Here is a 12,250-nt window from a genome sequence, read left to right on the forward strand (position 1 = left end):
CTACAGGGGAAGCAGGTCTTCAGCCAGCCATGCTTGCAATGCCTCCTGGAAATGGGCGGTCGGGAGATGATGGAAATTTGCTCAGGGGTTGGGTAGAGGTAGGTCCTCACCTCTCCACGCCTTGCTGTCAGGGCAGGTGTCACCGCACCCAGCTCCCAACAGGCAACAAGAAGCAGAACTCTCCTCCTGGTTTTTATTTGGAGGAGGTGAGGGGTGTTTGAGAAGCAATCCCATCCAGTGCAGGAGTGAGTCTGGTGCTGCTTTTGCGTCCCCCCCCCTCCCGGGCCACTCCCTCCCCCCCTCTCACTCTCTCCTGGTACAAAGCGCCTGCAGCCGGCAGCACCGTCCCTATGTCAGGGATGGCGAGTCGCATCAAGAAGCTGCGGGAGCAGGCGGCGGGCATCGGCTCGTACCAGCAGCCCGTCCAGTTCCTGAAGCAGGATTTCCACGCTCTCCGGCAGCAGTGCCTGGAGACAGGGAGCCTGTTCTGCGACGAGAGCTTCCCCGCTTGCCCATCCTCGCTGGGATTCAACGAATTGGGACCGGATTCATTCAAAACCAGGGACGTGGAGTGGAGACGCCCAAAGGTATTGTATTGAGAGCTTTCAGTCAAACTCAATGTCTGATGGCCGATTAATTCACTGCCTCTTTGATTAGAACTCGATAGAATGGTGACTTGCACTTAATCCACTTTATCTGTATGTGTGTGTGTGTGTGTGTGAGTGGTGTAAAATTCCTCTTCATTGACACCCATGCCCATATATTCCCCCCACCAAATGAACTGTTAGAATCAAATTAAAGGTAGGATTCTAGGATTTTGTTCACGTCCAGAATAGAGGATGAATGATAAAAGTACCTGTCCACATTTGGTCTTATTTGACTGAGGAGTTTCAACTTAGGGTAAGTTGTTCACTCAGAGGGTGGTGGGTGTGTGGAATCGGCTGCCGACAGTGGTGGTGGAGGCGGACTCGATAGGGTCTTTTTAAGAGACTTTTGGATAAGTACATGGGACTTAGTAAGATAGAGGGCTTTAGGTAAGTCTAGTAGGTAGGGACACGTTTGGTGCAACTTGTGGGCGGAAGGGTCTGTTTGTGCTGTAGTTTTTCTATGTTCTATTATTTTATTGGGGTGACACAATGGTTAGCCCTGCTGCCTCCGAGCCAGGGGCCTGAGGTCGATTCCCAGCTTGGGTCAATGTCTGCATGGAGTCTACATGTTCTCCCCATGTCTGCGTGGGTTTCCTCTGGGTGCTCCGGTTTCTTCCCATAGTCTGAAAGACGTGCTGATTAGGTGTGGTGGCCATGCTAAATTCTCCCTCAATGTACCCAAACAGGCTCAGGGACTGTGGCGACTAGGGGCTTTTCACAGTAACTTGACTGCGGTGTTAATGTAACCCTACTTGTGACACTAATAAATAAACTATTAAAAAAAAGCTTTACTAAGTGGTAATTTTTCTAAGCTTGGCTCGAAGGGTGCCTTGCCCTTCAGCTATCTGGTGCTGTAGCCCCAGACCTGAAGGGCACTTGCATCTCTTTCCCCAAGGTGAGTCTTTCCTTCCTGGGGTAAAATTTGAAGAGGCTTGTTGCCCCTCCAGGCCAACTGGCTCAAAGGAAATCAGAAGTAAGTTACAACAGTGTTGGTTGTTTATGGGTAACATTGTTGGGAAGGTGGAAGTCACATTTGTAGCTCAACAATGGTTCACATTTCATCACATTGTAAATGACTCACAAATACATTAGTGTGTAGGTGTAGCAAGCAACTAGGAAGGCAAATGGAATGTTGTCCTTTATTGCAAAAGTATAAAAGTAGAGAAGTTTGAGTTTATTTATTAGTGTCACAAATAGGCTTACATTCACACTGCAAAGAAGTTACTATGAAAATCCCCTAGTCGCCACGCTCCAGCACCTGTTCGGTTACACTGAGGGAAAATTTAGCCCTTCAGATCTGGGGCTGCAACACCAAATAGCTGAAGGGCAAGGTGCCCCACCTCGAGCCAAGCTTAGGAAAATTACCAGTTAGTAAAAGTTTTTTTTTGAAAGTTTAATCAGCACGTCTTTCAGACCGTGGGAGGAAACCAGAGCATCCAGAGAAAATCCACAGGGAGAACGTGCAAACTCCGCACAAACAGTGACCCAAGTTGGGAATCAAACGCAGGTCCTGGGTGCTGCGAGGCAGCAGTGCTAGCCACTGTGCCACCGTGCTGCCCTTAGTGCAACTTGCTACAACTATACAGTGCATTACTGAGATCACATTGTGTAGAGCTGTAGTCTTCTTATTTGTGGATGGATATACTTGCATTTAAAAACAGCTCAGAGAAGGTTCATTAGGCTGATGCCTGGAGTGAAGGTGTTGTTTTATGAGGAAATGTTGAGCCTATACTTATTGGAGTTTAGGAGAATGAAAGGTGATCTTATTGAAATAAGATTCTGAGGGGATTGGACAGGATAAATGCTGAGGGTATTTTTTTCAGTCATGGAGAATGTAGAACCAGGGAGCACAATTTTTTAAAAATGAGGGATCTCCCATTTAAGATGGAGATGAGGAGAAACTTCTTCTTGAGGGTCACTAGTCTTTGCAATTTTCTTCCACAGTGTTGGAGGCTGGGCCGTTGAATATATTCAAAGCTGAATTGAACAGATGTTTGACGTTTGGGGGTTGGGGGGGGCATGTGGCGGCATTGGGTGTGGGTTCGGAGGGGTAGGGGGGTGGTGAGGACAGGCAGGAAAGTAGACTTTTTAAAGGAAAATTTGCTCAATTTTTTTAAGCTACAAAGCCAAAGCTTGGAGTGGACAGAGAGCAAACCCAAATCCATTCCTTGCTTGCTCCCAAAACCAAATTCAAAATCCAATTCATGGTCGCCACAAGGGAAGCTAACAAGACAAGACATTGCAGCCCATTTTGGGCTTGATCTGTCACTTAACCTTAGCCAAACGGCTGTAACCAGTTCATCCATGATCTTATTGAATGGCAGAGCAGGCTTGATTGGCTGAATGGTCCACTCGTATTTCTTATGATTATTTTCCATCCTTGTGTCAGGCACATCCTACCGGCATTTGCTCATCAGTATTTTGCCTTTGTTTCTCTGAGGTGCCACAACGAATGCTTTACCAATTAATTTTATGATTTATGTTGGGGATGTGCTTTATATACATGTCAATGATCAACATTTCCCTGCATTGCCACGTGCCAAAGTTGTCACCTCATCTGCCAGCCCCCCCATCCACATTGTTTCTTCTGCGTGGAGATAGAATGAGCCTTGCTTGGTTTTGGCTTCCTGCTGCATGTTTTCTGTGATGCCCTGCATAAAAATAGAAAGTGTGTTAGTTAGAGGAACCTGTAGAGATTGTGCCACCCCAAGGCAAGGTTTGAGGTATGTGGCAGTAGGTTGCTGTAGTGGTGAAAGTAGTAATTGCAATGTGTGTGTGGTGCAGTGTTTATAGATTAATGAAGGGAAGCAGGAGAATGGAAAATTGAGAGTCATAAATCTGCAGCTAGTGAAGCCAGAGTGATTTATGTGAGAAGTGAAATTCTTATCTTGATGACTCTGGCGAGATCATTGAACTTTCTCCTGCATTGCAGCCATGTCCTGGGAGCTAACCTCCTGAGAAATCCATTTCCACTGTTGACCGAGGCACTGCCTAAAGGGTGTTCTGTTCCCTTCAGGAGAGGATTTCCCTCTTCCTGTGGAACTGCTGAAACGGAACTGAAGAACTTGGTGTCCTGGAACCATTTGTCTCTTCAGGATATTTTGCTTTAAGGATTGCCAGCTGTCTCTTGTGCCAGTGAAATCCGGTGTTATAAGTCACCAAACAGGTGTGCTGACAATGAATAGCATGGATAGTGTTGGCTGAAAGTCAATTCATAATGAACTGTCAGCAGCCAATGAGACCATTGCACCAGGCACCCCATTCCCAGGGTCCATTTTCTCAGCTTTGTTTTAAAATGGCGATTATAGTCCTATAGTGGATTTACTCAAATGGCATCATTGTGGTTCTTAATTATGCTTTCATAATTATGGTAGATTGTCAAAGATGCAATGCATAAAAGCGCCTGATAAGTTGTCAGAACGAAAAGCCACAGTGTGGCGAGTGGGAGATTTTCACATTAACTCCATTGCAATGCTAATGTAAGCCTACTTGTGACGCTAATAAATAAACTTAAAAATAAGTTTAGTATTTGTTTTTGGAAACCACCAACACTAAGAATATTATCAAAAGAAAATCTCTAATAACTTGACAACAATAGTCTGAATTTCAGGTACGCAGACAACAGACTCTTATCCACTATTATCCAGCAGTGATTGGGGCTACAATGGCCTTATCCTTGCTGCTTATTGCTCTTCCAAACATTGGACTCCATCTGTCTGTATGGAGACAAAGTTTTGAATTTAGTTGAAGTTTGCTAGGCTGGGATAAAGAACCAAACCCCCAACCTTTTTGGTCTTTTCCTTTGTTAGCCCAAAAAATAAAAGTTGAGAAAAGAACAAAATATTGCACAATCTAGATTAGAGAGTCATCAGCTTGATGGACAAGATGATACTTCAGCCAAATATTTACACACTAAGCATTCTGTAACTAAACATACGATTCAGTTTATATTTTAAAAAGGACAGGCGCTCAGGTCCCAACAAGAGCTTCTAAAACTGTATAATGGCCCAGAATCTAAATTGAGTCCCAGCTGATGGGGATGCCTTTCCACAGACTGTGAACTTCCACATGTGAAATGAGTTAGACCTTCTTAAAGCCATTCCCAATGGCCCATGAGCACAAAGGTTCTCCAATTTGACACCAACATTCTTCCAATGTTAACTTGGAAGAAGCCAGAGATAGCTAAGGCAGGACATGGATTATTTTTCTGTAGTGAATGAAGAGAATGTGTGCGTTTTGAATCCCTGTGCTTCCGGTGCATCAGGTAGATAACCACACAAAATTGTCCATTGCTCATCCTTTCTCCTGGTGACATTGTAGAACTAAAAAATCCCCTTCTCATTCTTTTATCTTGCTTTGCCTCACGAAATTAATGTATCCTTTCTCCATTTGCCTATGTTTTTTAAATTATTTCAGGACCTGTGCGCAGACCCCAAGTTTATTATTGGAGGAGCTTCACGCACGGACATCTGCCAGGGGGCACTGGGTAAGTGGCAAAGAGACTTTTGAAAATTATTCTTTTGGAAATAACATGATTCATGAACCCTAGAGTGCAGAAACTTGTCACTTGGTCTGTGTCGGTGTTTATATTTACAAGAGCCCCCTCCCACCCTACTTCATCCAATCCCATCAGCATATCTTCATACATCTTTCTCCCTCACCATATTATCTAGATTCCCATTAAAAACATACATGCTATTCACCTTAACTCTTCCATGTGGTAGTGTGTTCTGCATTTTAATCATTCTCTGGATAAACAAATTTCTCCTGCATTCCTTGTGGGACTGTGGTGACACCTGTTACACGAATGATTGTAGGATGGCCACTTATTTGCCAAATTTTAGCCTGGGTTTGAAGGAGCTGGGCCTGAAGTGGAATTATGGCTTAGTTTGATACATTTTCTACAGGTGGAGAAGCAATGTAAAGATTAACTAATCAAAAGCAACTTGCTGTGTTTTTTTTAAAATTGACTGTTGATTTGTGCTTTAAATTTGGAAATTTCTAGGAAGCCTAGAGTGCACACAGCAACCAATATTGTATAATTACAGTGTAGAAGGAGAACATTCGGCCGATCAGATCTGCACTCTCTCTCCGAAAGAGCACCTTATCCAGGCTCACCCTGCACCCTATTCCCGTAACCCCACATATTTAACCTGTTAACCACCCCACCCCCCAACCTACATATCTTTGGATACTAAGTGGTAATTTAGCATGGCCAATCCACCTAACCTGCACATCTTTGGACTGTGGGAGGAAATCGGAGCATCCAGAGGAAACCCACACAGACATGGGAAGAATTTGCAAACTCCACACAGAGTCACCCCAAGGCTGGGTTCAAACCTGTGTCCCTGATGTTGTGAGGCAGCAATGCTAACCATTGCACCCCCTGTGCTAGCCATTGGGACTGCACTTGTGCAAAACTTTTATCGTTGAGAAATGTTGCTCTTGATTCTGACAGTAATGTGGGATGTTGAGCCCTTCCTACCTACTTGCAATGCTTGGGCTTTGATATCCAGTATGATCAGGTGCTAAAATGGATAAGGTAGTTTTGCAGAAGAATCAAATGTGAGCCTGACGTACTTAGAAAACAATTTCTAGTCTGAACTTTTGAGTCAGTTATCCAAACTCGAACCAAACCTGTGTGCACCCTGCATTTTTTAAATTCCTTCTGCTTTCAGTAGGGTTAAGAGTTTCAGTTGGTTTTCATCATTGCTACCATATCCTCTTCCCTGTGTGATTTTTGAATTTGGCTAAAGGAAGGATGTGTCCGAAGTGAGGAGGATGGAGAATGAGACAGGAATGGAAAAGCTGCCTCTTTATTTTGCCCTACAACCTATTTATGCAGTTTTCAAAATCAGATGCATTGGTTTGGCACCTTTTGCTATAATTGTGGAGCAAAAGGAATCATAGCATATCCACAATGCAGAACAAAGCCATTCATCTCATGGAGCTTGCACCGACAACAATCCCACCCTATCCCCGTAACTTCATGTATTTACTCTGCTAGTCCCCTTTATACTAAGGGGCAATTTAACTTGGCCAATCAATCTTAACCTGCACATCTTTGGAGTGTGGGAGGAAACTGGAGCATCCGGAGGAAACCCACACAGACAACGTGCAAACACCACATAGACAGTGACCTAAGGCCAGAATTGAACCCAGGTTCCTAGTGCTGTGGGGCAGCAATGCTAACCACTGTGCCACATGGTTAGCATGGAAAAGCAATCAGGAGGAACTGCACGTAAAAGTTGTGGGCATACATACATTACATATTACAATCAGGGCAGTTCCCTTCCATCCCCAATTTTAGCACCTCATTTGCATAATTTCACTCAATGGAACAAAGTAAGCAAGACTGATTTGAATGTTGATACAGCTTGCAAGTTGGCAGTGACCATTTTAATTCAAAGCCACAAATAAATGAGAGAATGTTAAGCTTTTGCACTGATGAGAATGACAAATCTGTCAAACTCAGAATGAAGAAACTCAATCACAGAATCCCAACAGTGCAGAAGGAGGCCATTCGGCTGATCGAGTCTGCGCTGACTACAATCCCACCCAGACCCTATTCCCCTAACCCCTCATGTTTACCCCGACACTAGGGTCAATTTAGCCTTCAGTCAATGCCCTTCAGAAATAAAGATCTCTGGGAACACGGTATTTATTATTTATCACAAATCTCCTTGAGATTGCATTTACTCTCTCTTGGCCACTGCAAAACAAAGGAATATAAGGCCCTTCACTGCAGTCATTTCCATAGTCAGTGCTATCATTCTTTACAAGTGTGGTGATTTTTGCTATTGCAAAAATAGTATTTTCATTTTTAAGCATTTTTGTTTTGGTTTCCTCAAGTTCACAAGATTCCCACGAACTGAGTTGTCTTCACTGGGAAAGCAGTGAAGTTTAAGTTATTTATTATTATCACAAGTAGGCTTATATTAACACCGCAATGAAGTTACTGTGAAAATCCTCTAGTCGCCACACTCCTACACCTGTTCGTGTACACTGAGGGAGAATTTAGCACGGCCAATGCACCTAACCAGCACATCTTTCAGACTGTGGGAGGAAACCGGAGCACCCGGAGGAAACCCCACGCTGACACGGGAGAGTGTGCAGATTCCGTACAGACAGTGACCCAAGCTGGGAATTGAACCCAGGTCCCTGGTGAGGCAGCAGTGCCACCCTGCTACCCAAGTTTACTATCCTGCTGAGTAGCAGGATTTGATGCTGGATGATTCATTTCAGAAGAGGACTTGTTCATGACAACCTTCACTCATTCAGGATACCTCAAATTAGCATGTGCGTCGTAAAATTTGAAAACGGCGACATGCATTTTGAAAATCCAAATTTTTTGATGCGTGGCCCTAGCTCAAACAATAAACATGAAGAAATCTTTTATTCTAATTGTTTCATTGAACATGCCAAAGATTGCAAGTTATGCTTCTATTTTTAACTCATACACAACAAATGTAACTTTTTTTTTTAGATGTCTGATCTTGATAAATTATAAAGAAAAAGCCATTGAGTTTTTCTAGCATACAGGACTCACTGAGTGTGCCTATAAGCCTCAATAGCCACATTGGCACAGTGTTGTGATATAAATAGAAGTGGGGTTTTGTATTCTTAACAATGTGAATTTGGTTACTGACCATGAACACGACATGATCTAGGTCAGGGCCCATTCTCCAGCCGTTGTGCTTTTAGCTTAAGTCCAGTTCATCCGTAACAGGCCAAAGACAAAATGAAGCCCATGGGATAATCCTTCCAGATTTACAAAGAACTGTACAACACAGGAACAGGCCCTTCGCCCCTCTAAGCCTGAATGGACCAACTGCTTGTATCCCTCTTTTCCCTGTCTGTCCATATATCAATTCAGATAAGTCTTAAATGTCGCTAACATATCTACCTCAACCATCTCACTTGGCAGTGCATTCCAGGCCTCCACCATTCTCTGTGTTTAAAAAACCTCACCTGCACATCTCCACTGAACCTTTCCCTCCTTACCTTGAACTTATGCCCCCATATAATGTTGTTTCTGCCCTCAGAAAGAGCTTCTAATGGTTCACTCTCATGATGTTATGAACTTCTATCAGGTCGCCCCTCAGCTTCCCTCGTTCCAGGGAGAATAATCCCAGTTTATTAAATCACTCCTCGTAGCTAATACCAGGCAACATCCAGGTAAACCTGTTCTGTACTTCCTCCAAAGCTTCCACGTCTTTCTGGTAGAGTGGTGATCAGAATTGGACACAGTATTCCAAATGTGGCCTAACCAACGTTTTATTTAACTGTAACATAATTTGCCAACTTCTATACTCGATGCCCATCTGATGAAGGCAAGCATGCCACATACTTCCTACACCACCTTTTCCACATGTGCTGCCACTTTTGAGGATCTCTGGACCTGTACGCCCAGATCTCTGTGTGTGTCTATGCTCCTGACAACTGGAGACAAGTGGGAAAATCTCCTATCATTCCATTCTCTACTGTTTATAATTTCCAGTACAGCCTTCTCCTTTATAATCCCACTGAGAATGATGCAGATTAGATGGCCATCACTTAAATTAGCCTCAAACTGCTGAAATTGTGCAAATGTTGTGTTAAGGAGTGTGGGCAACACCTTGTACAAAATATACCAGATGACCAAATAATTAATATTAAATATAATATACTATGATATTAGCCAAGCAAATGTAGTTATGGAAATCACTCATTATTCAGTGTGTTATCATCTGGATGAGAACAGGAGTTTTCAGATTTGTGTTTATTGATGAACAAACATTTCCTAGTTCATACAGTTGCTCTTTGTTTGAAATGCAAATATTTCAAAATTTGGCACCAAGTAGCTTGCTGTGAAAACCTGTGACTTTTCATGAAAGTGAGGATTATTTTCAGAGGGGAAAGAAGAATAGCTGTTGGCTGACGGATTAAAAATGAGTACTACCTGTTGAGCAAGAGAATTATTCCATGCCCTTTAACCTTCTCTGATGGGTTCCTTTTGTGTTTTAGTTTAAACACGATTGGTTCCGGAGGAGTTGGTTTAATGACACAAGCTTTCAGCTTTGAGGCAGGAATTGTGAGTCGGGACATTTTGTGACCTCATGATCCCTCGTCCTGGCCACTCACTCTGGAAGCGAACCTGAGGTGGAAAATGGTGGTGGGTGGATGCTGAAGGAAATAGATTGAAAGGCCTACCTTGGTTCTTTGGATGTTGGCCCAGTTCAGTAGATTTGCATGCAGTCCCCTACCCCTCACCTCCCTGTATCCCACTCCCCCCCACCCCATGGCCACTCATCCACTATCCACTTAAATGTTAATCAATCAGTTTATCCATTTGCTCTAGCTTAAAAGAAGAGGAACAGATGTTTGAACTGTCATTCAATAAAACGGTTGAATCTCAGGTTACAATTCAAACAGTCAAATCAGAATATCACTATTGTCCAAAGCATAAGAGTTCTTTATCCTTTGGATAATGCGCGTTGAAGAATTGGAACACTTTTCCACTTTGAGTGCTAGTTAATTTAATGGTCACTTACTTTTAAGAACAAAGCCCCATCAATCATTGTACTATACACCATTCCATAATGACATGCAAAGTTGTCAACAGCTTTTGAAGTTACCCATGAAAATGTTCCAGACTCCACATTAGAGTTCCCCCATGGTTTAAGACTTAAATGAGATTCCGTAAACCACACTGCATTCAGAATTGGCCCAAGGCTGCAGTGGAGCAGGCAAGGTTAGGAATGCTCATGTGATGGGAAAACGCAATGGGAATGGGGATGGGAATGTGAGAATACCTGTCTGTTTCAGCATGGACGGATGCAAGAGAACGTGTGCCAGGATCTTGAAAAATTCAAAGGAGATAGAATGAATGAGAAAAAGAGCAAGAATTTGATGGAAAAAGGTTTTTTAAATCATAGAATAGAATTCTTACAGTGCAGAAGGAGGCCATTTGGCCCATCAAGTCTGCACTGACCACAATCCCACCTTTTCCTGTAATCTCACATATTTACCCTGCATAATCCCCAGATACCTGCTAGTGTCAATTTAGCATGGTCAATCAACCTAACCTACACATCTTTGGACTATGGAGCACCCGGAGGAAACCCATGCAGATACCGGGAGAACGTGCAAACTCCACACAGACAGTGACCCGAGGCCGGAATTGGATCCAGGTTTGGAGCTGCTGTTGCAGGAACTGAAACTGGATTTAAAATATTTTACACATCACTGCTGCCCCTTTGCCAACTCCATCTGTATCATGTTGCATTAGCCTTTCCTTATATTTCCCTATTTGCTTTTTAAATGTTGTTAGAGTCTCTGCCTCAAATGACATTTGTGGTAAGCATCCTAATAACCTGTGAGATGGTGAAGAAAATCTTGTTACTACTCTGCCCATTTATCTTGCGCTAATCCTGTCTATTCCATCCTATCCACCATCTGCCTGTTACTGGTTTGCTAAGTAGTGAAAACATTTCTTCATTAATTATTAAACCTGAAGCTGATGGAAATGAAGGCAAATTATAGTCTCTGGATATGCTAGTAGTTCCCAGATGTGACTATTGCTATCACACAAGGATCTGTGGTGGGACCTCAAGTACAAAGAGATCTAGGGGTACAGTTCATAGCTCCTTGAAACTGGAGTCACAGGTGGACAGAGTGGTGAAGAAGGCATTCGACATGCTTGGTTTCATCAGTCAAAACATTGAATACAGGAGTTGGGACATCTTGTTGAAGTTGTATAAGACATTAGTAAGGCCACATTTAGAATACTGTGTACAGTTCTGATCACCCTATTATAGAAAGAGTGCAGAAAAGATTTCCTAGGATGCTACCGGGACTTGATGGTTTGAGTTATAAGGAGAGGCTGGATAGACTGGGACTTTTTCTCTGGAGCGTAGAAGGCTGAGGGGTGATCTTATTAGAGGTCTATAAAATAATGATGGGCACAGATCTGCTAGATAGTCAATATCTTTTCCCAGAGGTAGGGGAGGTTAAAACCAGAGGGCATAGGTTTAAGGTGAGAGGAGAAAGATACAAAAGTGCCCAGAGGGGCAATTTTTTCACACCAGAGGGTGCTGAGGATCTGGAACAAGCTGCCAGAGGTAGTAGTAGAGGCGGGTACAATTTTGTCTTTTAAAAAGCATTTAGGTAGTTACATGGGTATGATGGGTATAGAGGGATATGGGCCAAATGCAGGCAATTGGGATTAGCTTAGGGGTTTAAAATAAAAGGGTGGCATGGACAAGTTGGGCCAAAGGGCCTGTTTCCATGCTGTAAACCTCTATGACTCTGTGGACCCAATTTTACCATTTTCATTCTAAGTTCTGTAGTAGGGAAAATGCTTGAATCTCTCATTGAGGAAGAAATAGCGAGACATCTGGATATAAATTGTCCCTTTGGGAAGATGCAGCATGGATTCATGAAGGATAGATCATGTTTGACTAATTTGGTGGAATTCTTTGAAAACATTACATGTGCAGTGGACAATGAGGAACCTATGGATGTGGTGTATCTGGACTTCCAGAAGGCATTTAACAAGGTGCCGCACCAAAGACTGCTACATAAGGTAAAGGTGCACAATGTTACAGGTAATGTAATAGCAT

The 12,250-nt window shown here is 43.1% G+C and overlaps 1 protein-coding gene across 1 annotated transcript in view; it reads left to right on the top strand.

The window, feature by feature from the left end:
• Positions 1 to 278: 278 nt before the first annotated feature.
• Positions 279 to 12,250, top strand: part of LOC145351061 (calpain-2 catalytic subunit-like) — a 70,399-nt gene continuing 58,427 nt past the window's right edge. The window contains exons 1-2 of the mRNA XM_080200660.1: positions 279 to 587; positions 5,064 to 5,133. Coding sequence (XP_080056786.1) covers positions 351 to 587; positions 5,064 to 5,133 — 307 coding nt within the window. The 5' untranslated portion in view covers positions 279 to 350. The remainder of the gene's footprint in view (positions 588 to 5,063; positions 5,134 to 12,250) is intronic.

The sequence above is a fragment of the Carcharhinus amblyrhynchos genome, chromosome 12 (genome assembly GCF_965287045.1).
Source record: "Carcharhinus amblyrhynchos chromosome 12, sCarAmb.v2.hapA, whole genome shotgun sequence".
NCBI lineage: Eukaryota > Metazoa > Chordata > Chondrichthyes > Carcharhiniformes > Carcharhinidae > Carcharhinus > Carcharhinus amblyrhynchos.